General features: G+C 33.8%; 1 protein-coding gene across 2 annotated transcripts in view; it reads left to right on the top strand.

The window, feature by feature from the left end:
- The window catches only part of LOC124358886 (zinc transporter ZIP3-like), an 82,838-nt gene that overhangs the window by 33,907 nt on the left and 35,408 nt on the right, over positions 1 to 13,523 (top strand). Inside the window, exon 2 of one of the 2 annotated variants that reach the window (XM_046811128.1) lies at positions 665 to 706. The exons of the other annotated variant lie outside the window; for it this stretch is intronic. Coding sequence (XP_046667084.1) covers positions 665 to 672 — 8 coding nt within the window. The 3' untranslated portion in view covers positions 673 to 706. The remainder of the gene's footprint in view (positions 1 to 664; positions 707 to 13,523) is intronic. 2 annotated transcript variants of the gene reach the window in all.

Raw genomic sequence — 13,523 nt, 5'->3', positions numbered from 1 at the left:
TAGGTTTTGTGTGTTTATGGGAAAAGTGGAACGTAAACGGTCGGGAACGATTCATTGAACTTTGAGGAAATAGAATGCTGCTTCCCGAAGTGTAAAATGTTTATCATCTTTAGAGGTTGTTACCACAATATCATAAACATTTTAAAGTTTGAAGTGTTCACTAACAATTTTAATTGAATAAATTATTTCATACGTGGTTTTGATATTTCTGATAGTATTATATAACTATAATGCATTATAGTCAGGTCATAAATGTCAAGGGGAAACGAGCTCAATGACTATATTTTTGCAAATAGCTTTTGTACCTGTCCACAGGTGGTCATTCCAGGTTTTAAATGTACCGTTGCCTCCAATAGTGCGTTTATTTATTATACCAACTCTAGTGAAATAATGTTATGATTTTACTTTATTAATGATCTTTTTTTTACTAAATTCCAATAATGGATGCCTCTACCATATTGTTTTCACATAGTAAGAGACGTTTTCTATAGTTTTGTATGTATCGAGTGTTTATTAGATTACAGAAGTTACCAATTTCGCTTCTGTCATTTACCTGAAACTAAGTAGTCCTGATTCTTTTTTCCTGCTAAGAAACAAAAAATATGTATATATTAATATAAATTTAGTAGTTTGAGTGGTATAATGTTGTTCTTTTTATTTACAGGTAGGTGAAATGCTTTGCTGGGAGAAGCTAACACAAATACAGGTAGTACAGTACATTTATGGAATAACATAATTTCCAGAGAAGTATGAAAGTTGTGTAACTTTCATACAAATTTACCGCACATGTAAAACAAAGTTTGCACATAACAGTCGTATTAATGCTGGATGCATCACGGTCCCATGTTATTCGGACTTTCACACAAAGTGTTAGTGATTCTATTTTATTTTGTAATCAGACTACTAGTGACAGATTATAGTCACGCGGTTTTTAAAACATTGAAATTTTCCAGCCCTTGAGTGATAGGCTTCGCTAAAGCTCAGCCAATAATCTGTATAGAAAAGAAGCGATGAACTGTATTACTAAATTTCCTGGTTATCGTATACGAAACAAGTGGAGTTTCCAGATATCCAGTCTATGAGAGTCGATGTATCCTCTAAGTATTGTTTTGGGTTTTTTTTAACACTAATGACATTTGTATTGATTATATGAAACATGGTTAAGGCAAAACGGTCTTAACCCATGTACAAATTTCATTGACCTCCCCGGAAGTCGAATCTGTGACTTTTCGATTGACATCTGCATATTTAGTCCTAGGTTACGGTGAAGGTCAAATAATAACACTAATCTTATCTTCGTTTACGATTAGTTAGTTTGGAATATTATAGTTCTAGAGCATTGAGTTCTTGATAAGTTAGGAACCAAAGTCAAGACTGATTATATGCATAATCCACAGAAGGATGCTTAGGTGCCATACTCCCACTCTTGATAAGGGTTTTGTTGTCTGCCCATTCATCTTAAATATAAAAGTTTAATGAATTGGCTCTGTACTACAAGTTGGCTCCAAGCTTTCATTTTTCTCCTGTTTTTAGCAATTTACCAAGGGAAATAATAACACTTGTTAAATTGCAAATTGCATTTTAGTGAGCAAGTTTATTTGCACCACTATTTTGTCTCGAAAAACCTGCAGTTAAATGTGCTTAGTTAGGAATTGATAGTTTAAGGTTTGATGGTTGTATTGCTATAGTATTGAGTGGTACAGTAAAAACGTTAATGTGTGTAATTAAATTAGTGTAATAGTTTCCTTTAGTTGGCTGCTTACTAATTACGCAACCAAGTTGCTAAAATATTAAACTAAAATAATCGTAGTTGTGAAATATTGGAGAACACTCTCAGTTACGTAATTCAGATTCGGTAGAAAGTGTTAAAAATCTGTGTGTATGCTTGTCAACTGCAATGTCCTTGTGGAGCTGGACTTTGATGTTGAGTTAGGGTCAGAATTTATAAAATCCCTTGTGGCCTTTAGGATGTTGGGTCAAGACAAACATAAAAAAAAACTTTTAACTCTACGTCAGAAACTCTTAGTTTACAGTGAGTATATGTGATGTATTGTTTAGGTCGTCTGTCTTATTAGTCATAACCAGGACAACAGTTAAATATTGCTAATTATTCTTTTTTATTTAATCATTTTTTTTTAAATATTGATAGTAAACCAGTGTAGAATGGTTTTACAGTCACCTTCCTCCAAGGTGGCTTCGGTCCTTCTCTCATTAAACAGATCAATGTCTTCTAAGGTCATTGGTCTCATTATGGGGCATGGTCACCTGAGGAAGCATCTTCACAGAGTTGGCATCTTTCAGGAGGATCCGCTCTGTGGAAGGTGTAATGAGCAGGAGGAGACTGCTGAGCACCTGCTCTTTGATTGCCCTGCAATAACAAGAGAGCGGTATGCCATCTTTGGTAGTTTGGACAGGGGTGGTGAATTTTCCCAGGAGGACTTGATAGGTTGTTTTGGCGGTTTGTTGAATTGCTGAAGTTGTAGACTGGTGAGCCTCATGGTGTGTTTCCGGGGTGCGCAAAAAGCCCTTGAGGCTTAAGTGCATGGCAGTAGGCCGCCCCAAGAGAGAAAAAAAAACCAATGTATGTAAAATACAATTCAGTTATGAAAGATTATTGATTTATCAATAATAATTCTGATACTTAACGGTGTAAAATAATTGTCTTTAAATGCGTTTTTACCCTCAAGTAATAGGTTTTTTTGACATTTTCTATCGTTCAGTAACACTAACTTTCGAGGTCTGCAATCTGATCGCATAACTAGAACATGTATTCAATCTGGATTTATAAAAATTTCATCATAGCAGAGCGTTATGACACGCACAGGATTCACTACAAGTATGTTGTAAGTAAATTCTATGCTAGTCACCTAGTTATGTGTAGTTATTTGTTTGTACTATCCAACACATCTCATAATATCACAAGAGTCTTTGTTCTTACAGTTAGACTGCATTTTGCACTTACTTAAAGTCTGTTTGCAAATCACAAAATAAGTTTTGCCACTTGGAAGTAATTGGACGTCAAGTACAAAGTAAGAGGCTCTACTAAATTACAAGAAGGGAATTCGCGCGTTTCTGAGATTTCATTTCTCAGATATCGCCTTGCAGCAAGTTTAGAATGCTCCGTGCCAGCCAGAAGAAGATGAATTTTTCAAGCAAGAATATAAAGCACTAAATCCGTTTCCTTGCTTAAGAAAGTTTTTTCAAGAGTTAGTAAATTAATCCTAATTCATTTAAATGTTAAATTATTTTAAATTAAATTAATCCTATTCACGCAAATTTATACTGGAATTGGTTGATTACTATTTTAGAGTACTATATTCATTATTTATTAGGTGTATTTTATTCAACATTAGTTGAATGCAATTGTGAATTAAATATGAACATTTTTGAGAACGTAAAGCACAAGAAACATACAAACCAAGGGGTAATAATAGGTTTCAGGCCCCTTGGTTTTAGATATTATCGGGCTTTAATGACTAGCATTATTTATTAGTCTGCTCACTTTTTATTCATAATTTATGTATATGTATTTATGTCATTACGATCGGATAACAGTAATGTTATTGCATTTAAACTTTCCTATAAAAATGGGTTATTTATTTATAAAATTATTAATAAAAAAGATAATTCAGTACACCAGACTACACATCGCATTTATAGAATAATAATTTAGCTAATTTCCTTCTTGATGTATGCTGCGACAAAAAAGGTAAACCCCTCCGGTGAAAGGCTTCGCTTACGTTTGTCTAATTACTCACGCTAAACAATAAGTACAGTTCTAAAACATAGAAATTAGAAAATGTTAATCCCTCTTTACGCTTTAATAAAAAAGGAAATAAAGAAGCATTGCACGTGTTATCTATGTTACTAAAAGAATGATTTAACTTGTGTACGGGGGTTTTAGTCCGTATTTACTGTCAGTAGAAAGATTTTGCAATTCTGCATTTTTTGAATTTGTATTACATCCGACTATAGGACTGTGCCCACGGCCTTGCAACGTATCAAAGTTAACCTTTTGCATTTCTTTTTAATTAAAACAGTTGATTACCAAGCAACGAGTAGTTCATGCAGTTATTCTTATCCAATAATCAAGTGAATATCAGAGTACCTATTTTTGACTACCACCCATGGCTTCTCACAAAATTGAAGGCATTAGTGAAAGCATTAATGATGTACTTTAACATGACGGAGTAACACATTTTAGAAGTACAAGTAGATATTTTAGATACATGTTATTTCAGTATCCATTCAAAAATTAAATATAATTTTGACTGGTTCTATTTTAGGTATTCTATTATGAATAAATATATACAAATAATTCACCAAAACCTTATTCAAAAAGAATCAGCTCCCGTTTGTTTAAATTAATTTTCTATCTAAGTATTTCAAGTGCCATAGTTGAGTGTGAATTATGCTCCGAACAAGAAAATATGTACTAACGGAACCAAACTTAGATTAAGAAGCGTCTACTTTCGGTTCTCTTAATTTAGAAGTTAATTTTTTCTGTCTGAGACTTCCAAGTTCCATAGTGATATTTTACTTTTTTGTATTAATAAAGAATATATAAAAAAATTACAAACGATTGAAAAGTTACTGCCCTACAAAAGAGTAAGGTACGACAGATTAAATTCACTTCCGATCTAATTTATTTACGATTCCTCTGTTGTTCTTGTTGTTTATGTTGTTGCATTGAATATGCGAGTTTTGGAATGCAACTTAGATTTAAAACGGTTTATTAAAGGTCTGCGATCCTTATCGTGCATTGATTTTTACTCCGATCAAGAAAATATGTGCACACATAAGCTTAAAAAGACTACTTTAGTCAAAATGCATTTACTTCCGTCGCTTGTATTCTATTTCTTATGTAAGGGGAAGAGGTGCCCTGTAGTTCCCTTTGCTTTATCTTTAACTACAGTTAAACTGTTAAAGGATACCGCCAATTTCGTTAAACCTTCTGTGCAAAATATTTTAGCTTTCTTCATCAAGCTAGGTTTTAGAAGATATTTTAAATATTATTTCAAATGTATTAAATGGTTTATTTGTCACATGTGCAATCTAAAATAAAAGTTAGGTAGCAACTTGTCCCTGCAACCTGCATAACACTACTGATCAATCACTGTATGATTATTCAGTATTTTCTAAAATTTAAATTGTGAACATTTGTTTCCCACTTTGGTGAACTTCAGCTGAACGTGTTTAGGCTTAGCTAATTTTGAATTACGTGTCGCAAATATTGTAATTATTTTCAGGATTGTTAAATATTCCGAGAAAAATACCCACTGAACCTTCCTTGGACTTGTAAAAATATTTAAAAAACCAAACATTGCCCAAATCGGTCCGCCGTGCTTAACTTTCAGTTAGACTAATAAACGACATTTTATTTTTACAAATATAATACTCTTTATAACGAATTAAGTACGCCTATAATCTTTATTAGAAGATAATTCGTGTAGTGTAGCAGTGCAAAGACTTTTACTTTGGCCTTTCACACATAAATCATGATTATATAAGATCATTACAACATTGTAAAAGTTCATTCAATATTGTCAAAACCATTTAAAGAGTTATTGGAAAAGTGATTTCGCCAGTAAGAACGGTGCCAAGCCCAACACAATTGTGCTGTGTGAGCATTCCTGCTAGGCTTTGTGTTTTGTGTCGGCTGGCCCTCCTCCAACTCTGATTATACTTGGCCTCAGATCCTGGTGTACCTGTCGTCACGTACTTTACCAGTGAGCATTCCTGCTAGGCTTTGTGTTTTGTGTTGGTTGGCCCTCCTCCAACTCTAATTATACTTGGCTTCAGATCCTGGTGTACCTGTCGTCACGTACTTTGCTAATGATCAATAACTTAGCTGCAGCATTTTTGCTTAAAGCATATATTTCTTGTTAGTGACTTGGTTATTAGGTGTTACATTCAGTACTTGTGGGAAGTCTAAATGTAAACACCTATCTTATATTCAAAGATACATATGCAACGATGGACCAATCACGTTCCATGAGTGTTATTATTGATGGGTAAAGCATATATTTGTTGTGAGTGACTTGGTTATAAGGTGTTATATTCAGTACTTGTGAGTGATCTAAATGGAAACGGCTATCTCAGTTTCAAAAATACATAGGCAACGGTGGAACAACCACTTCCATGAGTGTTATTATTGATGGATTTCAAACAGTATGCGCCTAACGAAAAAATACCACAGGAGTTACACAGTAAGTCAGCTATAAAACTATTTAATCCATTCCTCTGGCCTTACAAATAAACCTTTGGAAGGTTTCGATTCTTACATTAGCCTAATACTCACAAGTAAATTAAATCAGGGCTTATACCAGTTATTTCGGAAAATGAAACTCCATTCATAAAAGTTTGCTCACCAATCAGCCTGGTTAAGCTTTGCTATCACTACAATGTTTGAGATGATTATTAAATGTACACTGAGTTTATATATGAACGTTCTTGTATTTCAGGATTGTAGACGGTTTTAATCCTAGGACATGAATGAAACAACATAGTTCACCGTAATACTGTAAATATGAAATTAAACAATTGTCTGTTTGTTTGTCCTTTCTCTTCATAACACAAACTTTTAGAATCCGGGGTCTTAAAGAACATTGATTGTACACAAGGACGCAGCTAGCAAGGAGGTTAAAGGGGTCCCTATCCCCCCAATTTTGAATTGTTTCAATTACTTTTTTAGTAAACGTTTATTATGATTTAAATAATTCAATATTATTGACATGCACTGTTGAAAGATCGCTGTCAACACAGATACAGGTCAAAAACTTTTTAAGGAACTAAGTGAGGTCTTACTTACTGTCCACTTTGTGAAAATATCGGTTGCCTTCACCCCCCCCCCCCCACGTTCTTGAATGTATTCTAGTACTATCCTAAAAGCTGAAAAAATTCCAACTTTCTTTGCTTATTTTGTAAGTTCTTAGTGTAAAGATAACAATGTTTTTTTGTAAACAGGGCAAATATAGCAATATTTAGTTTTATTTAATGAATAACTGTTGGCGTATTAAATATTGACTTACGTATAAGTATATACAAAAAGGAAATATAATGTTCTCCAAAGTTAAAGAACACTAATGTACTGAGAGAAAAGGAACATAATCAACAGATTACATAATTAGTGTTAGATACATGCATTTTTCCAATACTTGCAAGAAACTCCATGTTTGAAAACTAGCGAAATAAATATTCTTCGTTCGTCTTTGGAGCACGCAGACGGTCTATAATACATGAATAATTTTTAACACACTCGTCCCGAATAATCCGAGTTCATTGCAGATGGCAGCAGTGACGAATTCCAACCAATTAGTTTTTCCTGGATTCTACTTAATGAACGAAATTGAGAATGTGTAAATAACTTTGACATTGAAGTATTTTTCAGCCGCCATTACGTTATCTCTAGAGCGTTCTGTATAGCATTTAAATAGAAAATGCCCATACAATGAGAGCATCATAATAATTAAAATATATAAATTTTACAACGCAGTACTTTCATGCATTTCTTTAAAATACAATAAATTAAATGTGTAAATACTATAAAACTATATCTGTTTTCAGTATTATTTTTGGTAATAATATTTTTATATTAATGCAGTTCTTTAGGGTGTATTTATTTAAAGAATTGTGATATTAGTAAGTTTACTTACAAACTTATATTCATACTTATAACAATGAATTTATTTAAAGAATTGTGATATTAGTAAGTCTACTTACAAACGAATACTCATACTTATATTAATGAAACACATTTTGAAGAGCTAATATATCTTAGTTTTTTTTTTTTTTTAATGAGGAAGGCCTCATACATAAAACTTGTAATCAATTTTAAAGGCTGGAAAGGAATTAACGAACTGAAAGAGACACAATACGATATCGGTGTTTACGCTCTGTTAAGATAATTTATAGTGCATAAAATAGATAGCGTTGTTACCGGAGTAATCCGAACCAACCACGTATTGATGAACTTGGAGCGTGGTCATCATTAGTGGCGCGTTATACGAGTATTATCAAACGAACACATTATACAATATTTCTATCTTTTCAGAACCAAATGAATAAATAAAAACGCTGACAGCAGTGACTTCTTAGTGCCTTTTCTAAATACCTAATTTTACGTAATTTAGCCAATTATTTTTTACTTTCTTGAGGAATATCAACATTTTTTCAAATGGTCTCTTGTATTATTACCTTTTCTAAATTACAAATTTTGCTTAATTGTTTCAGAGCTTTCATCACCAACATTTATTTGGTTTTGTGAATGAATCGGGATAATTGTCTTCGTTTTCCTCCATTACCATTATTAGCTGAAAAATAAATAAGAAATCCAAAGGAGTTTGGTCGGGGGGACTTTTTGGACCCAAACTCTAGCCATCTTTGAACGGCTATCATTTTTGATTCGGTTATCCATTTTTGGTCGGGTTTGCGGCTCTGTACTCTACTAATAAAGACCTTTTATTTGATATGCATATCAACCTATGCTTACATTTAAGATTTTCTTCCGACTCCTAGCGGGCCGCCCCCCTGAGTAAGTAGCGGATCACTGAATATGTGATAAAATAGATTTTTATGTCCAGTAACTTTGTGTAAGGTTTTATAGCTCTATTTTAAATATTTTGAAAAATATTTAACCGGCCCGGGACTTTTTGGACACCCTGTATAAAAGTTTGTCTACGTTTCAGTAAAGCTGTCATTCTATTTTGAAAGCATGTGGAAAACATAATCACGCGTTACGCTCCGTGACGAAAAACGGTTCCGTGACGTCCCCGTGTAAAGCATACATACATAACCCGCTAAAAGAAGTAGTCACTTCAACAAGCTTTATTTATTCAAATGTTTACTCTGTTTTCATTTTGCATTAAAATAATTTATTTTGCATTGCCACTGCCACTTAGCGGCTAACCTCACGCGAACGTGCAAGCTACCTAAACACGTCTAAGGCTACATCGATCTGTTCAATTAATATTTTACGCATGTATAGGCCTACACACAAAAATACAATATTATAGAATAGGTGAGTAGGTGTAGTGGAAACAAAATGGCGCGAGCGATACACAACCCACATAGCTGATTAAATAGAGACGAAGAAATCCTTGTTCCACTCCTCACCTCTGGAGGGCTCTCCTGCGCGCGGCTGCTCAGATATTTGCTTCTCCGCAGGTTCCGTTGCGAGCGGTTTATCTATAGATGCTTGAGCGGTCACTAAAGGAACCCAACCACATGCTGTTGTACGGTATTGTTCAGAGACATCGTGGGTTCGGATTCTGCTTGGACCTGTACACCTTTTATCAGTGGTACTCACTCTGTACTGTATCAAATCTCTGTTGTACTCCGTATAATAAGATACCCGCCCAGATCTATTGTCTCTAGAGAATAGATAAGGTGAGGCTAAAAAGAGGTTAACCTCTGATTAAAAACTGCAGTAGACATCAAGATAGTAATTACTAGATGTTCTGTACTGTCTAGTGAAGATAATTCATTGGTCACTGTGTTTTTTTGCAAAGCGTGTACAATATATATACTCTTATGAACGTTATCTGTTCTGTTGACTTTTCACATCGGATGCTACGGCCTGTGGTTTACAATCACAATTACAAGGTAGTACCTCGAATATTCTTTTCTTTAAACCTTACATGACTCTGTTATATTTCCAAAAATCTCAGTTCAACTTCGCAGGTTTGAACCTTGTTGTAACTCCAATTTACCTCTTAAGAAGGATGTTATAGACCCAGCTTTTGCCTCTATTAGTGGTTAAACAATTAACTATTCAACGTAACACTATACCTCCGAACACCCCCACAACACCCCTTTTGTGGCAAACCTGAGCCATTCATTGTCTTGAGTTTTTTCAACATACTGATCCATAATCATGAAGGCATCAGAAGTTAAAAAACGGTAAACATTTTAGATTCTTATAAGGCTAAAAATGTATTTTTTTCTGCTAGTTTTAAGGATATGCTGAGTTCTCAGTTGATCTGTTTTGACCTCTGGGTCTGGCTTCTGATGTACACTAGAACTAGTGTCGGCAACGAACAAGTATTTGTCATACGGGAATACAATTCGACAATAATTCCAATCCCAGTGTCTCAGTGATTTTGAAAATTAACGAAATTAAATCAGCTGTTTGTAGTCTGTGATTGGTTTTAAATAGCATACAGTTTGATGTTCTCAAAGCCCTATATGATAAAAACAATGACTTCGTATCGTTAATTTTATATCGGTGTGAAAACCTACGATACGGCATAAGATCACCGTGTGAAAAATGTATTTTTTATGCTTTCCCTCTAAATCAGTGTAATACCGATAATTATGGCCAATGAACCATAAAGTAAATAGGTTGTAGAGATACGCAAACAAACCTGATGTTAGTCGGTTCAGTAGATTTTACAGAATGTTGAATAAGGCTGCATTGAAGCATTCAATCAATATTAGGTCCGAATGCAATTGGAAGTAAAACTTAATTCAGACGTTTCCCAGAAAGCCGTTCCGCTCATTTCAGTTATACATTCTGACTTATTAAAACCACTGAATGTAGCCTACTAAACGGTTGTACCATTTTAGCTAGCGAACGTTTAGAAAATGCCGCCCAAGATAGATGAATCTTGAAAGAACCGAAGTTCTTCAACCCTTCTTTAATATTGTTTGCAGAAAGACCTACATCTTGTAACAGGTCCCCGAAGATGTAAACTAAAACCTAATGGCAAAGTAAAGTTATAGGTCTGGTCTATATGATATGTCTAGGAACATCAATTTTATTCTAGGTTTGTTGACACAAAACGTTTAAATATTTTAATAAAATGTAAACAATAACATTTCTTTTACGGAATCAGCGGCTTCTGCGGGTGTTTTATGTCCGGTTGTAAAGTTTTATGCTGCTTGGGCACAATTTTATTACCTGAAGATGTACAGCCAACTAATAAAAGAATCCGTTTATTTGATGGCTTGGGCGTGAAATTATTTAATCTTTCAGGTCGTTTTGCTAAATATTTTTGATCGTTACCCGTATTTACCTCCCTTAGAAGATATTCTTAACAATAACCACGTTTTTTCTCGAATATATTTTACAGAAATTAATTTCTTATGGATTAATAACATACTGGTTATTTGGTGGAAGGTATTCGATTACTATTATTTTAATAACCAGTAAAGTGAAATACTCGCCTAATTCGAGGACAAAGAAGTTATGAAATAAATAAAAGGTATGACCTATCATCCGAATGAAAGGAATGTAACCTTTTTGTAGGATGAACCTCTAAAATAATAAATATCAGATAATGTGTAGCTAAATGTCTAGTTTACTGCAGAGGGTGATTGTTGGAGTAGATATAGAGCTTCCTAAGTGTTAACAGTTGTAGACGTAGAATTTTGTGTCTGACATAGATAGGGCAGGTTCAAATCTTGTTTGTGACTGTATAAATTTTTATCAATACCATCGACCTTTTTCTGTATCGACTCCCCTTCTTATTTTGTTTTATAAGATCCTGACATGATTGAGATAGGATAACAGGATTTCGGACACTTTCCATCTTTATGTGTTATAAAACGTATTACACAACATTTCGACTGTTAGAATCTATCCTCTTCGTCAGGTGGGGGAGGTATTAATACATACAAAAGTAAAGAATAGAAAGAAGTAAAGAAGGGAAAGAAAAGTGTTCAAACATACCCAAAAGCTGCTTGGGGTCCAGTCCAGGCGTTGTCACTGCACATGATGCAAGTCTCAAATACGAGGTACTATTTGTTTAAAGGATTTCGGACAATTTGCCATCGTTATAGGATATAAAATGTATAACACAATGTTTCGAGGATTGGAACCTATCATCTTTGTCAGGTGGGGGAGGTATTAATACGTTTAAAAAAGATGACTGAGATATAGTTATGGGATATCCCATTGGCGACCCCAACCTTACACATCCTAATTATCCCCTCACTCCTAAAGTAGTAAAACAGTACTTTCAGGATTAAGTGTCATGGGGAGATTTCAGCTTTTAATAGTAAGTCCAAAAAACCCGTTTGTGGTAGGGGACCTAATCAACACTAATTGTACAATCGCACATATCATCATTATGTCCTATAAGTGACAAGTGAGTAGCGAGAGACTATTATAAGTTTGAAGAAATGTACGCAGTCCTTTTCTTACGTCGTGTCTTGCCGTCGCCCTAATTAGTCAAGGTTACGCGCACAGCTACGGACTGCACTTCGCGCGTAGCGTCTCTCTTTCTCTCTGTCTCTTTCTCCTCTCACTTTACGCTCCCGCTGATTATCGACAATAAGTGATCGCTGGTTATGATCATTTAAGAGACGGATGTAGTAAAATGACCTTTACTTTTACATTAGAAAAATAACTTTAAACATTTCTACGCCTTTACTTTAGGAAGAACATTTATGAGAAATGTCTCATTAGATATGATTAATACGTATCCTATCGCTTTTGTTTGTGCTTGGAAGTGTACCCATTTTCAATATTTAAGTTATAAATTACATACATGTTTTTTTTCTGAGTAACATATATAAATATCGAAAATATACATGTGTATTAATCATCTTTAATTTAGACATATCTTATAATTCTACATCAGAATAATGGCATAGGAAATTTTTATATTGTACTTATGGAGTAAAACCTTGGTGGCCGTCAGTACAACTGATTCTTAATTTAAGAAATAAATCAACGTCGTTAAATCGTGCGTCGTTTTTTTTACCTTAAGTGTTTAAGATTGATTGATGTGTAGTAGTCTGTGTAGTGATTTTCACAGCTACGGGATATGGGAAAAGTCCCCACGCACATTTCAAGCCAGCTAAAACTTTCCAAATGGGAGTGAAATTAATCAGCAAACTCTTTAAGTAAATTGAGGGAACAATTTCAAAACATATTAAAACATTTGTTTTTAACAGTATTGTATAGTGTGGTCATATACATGAATATGTTATTTATTGGCGTGGGGCACCTGAGCTATTGCAATATTTTATTCTTCTCATTATTAATATAAATATAAATAATCCAAAATTAACGTATCATATTTGATTATATAAGTAAAAAATATTTAAATTGTAAATTAAGAAACAGTTGAAACATTTAAATCTAGTCATAGGCTTAATCAAATTAAACAGGCGTAATTTCCCTTCGTCGCTGTCACCGTCTCAGATAAAAATCTAGAAATAAATACTAAAAAAATTCAATTGTTTGCAGAACTTATATATTCGACCACTACTGTCTTATTTTAAGGAGAGTGTTTGTTTAGTTCGAAGTAATAGTACATGATAGTCTATGACTTTTCTCCACAACTTGTGTTGTAGTTTACAATGCACACAATTTGAGAGAAGGATCTAAATTATGTGATTTTCAGCTTCAATAACAATACATATACAGAATTGTGTCTCGCAAATTTTCCTAACACTGACTAGGTTAATTATAGGTGTTTATAAAATCAATAATAGAGAATTAGTTAAAATGTTTTATAGTTTCATAAGTTTTCATGGACAGTGTTGTTATAATGTGTTAATGTAAAAGATGTCGG

This window comes from Homalodisca vitripennis, chromosome 4 (assembly GCF_021130785.1).
Source record: "Homalodisca vitripennis isolate AUS2020 chromosome 4, UT_GWSS_2.1, whole genome shotgun sequence".
Classification (NCBI taxonomy): Eukaryota; Metazoa; Arthropoda; class Insecta; order Hemiptera; family Cicadellidae; genus Homalodisca; species Homalodisca vitripennis.
The sequence above is the reverse complement of the archived record's forward strand: the minus strand, read 5'-3'. Positions and strand labels throughout refer to the sequence as shown.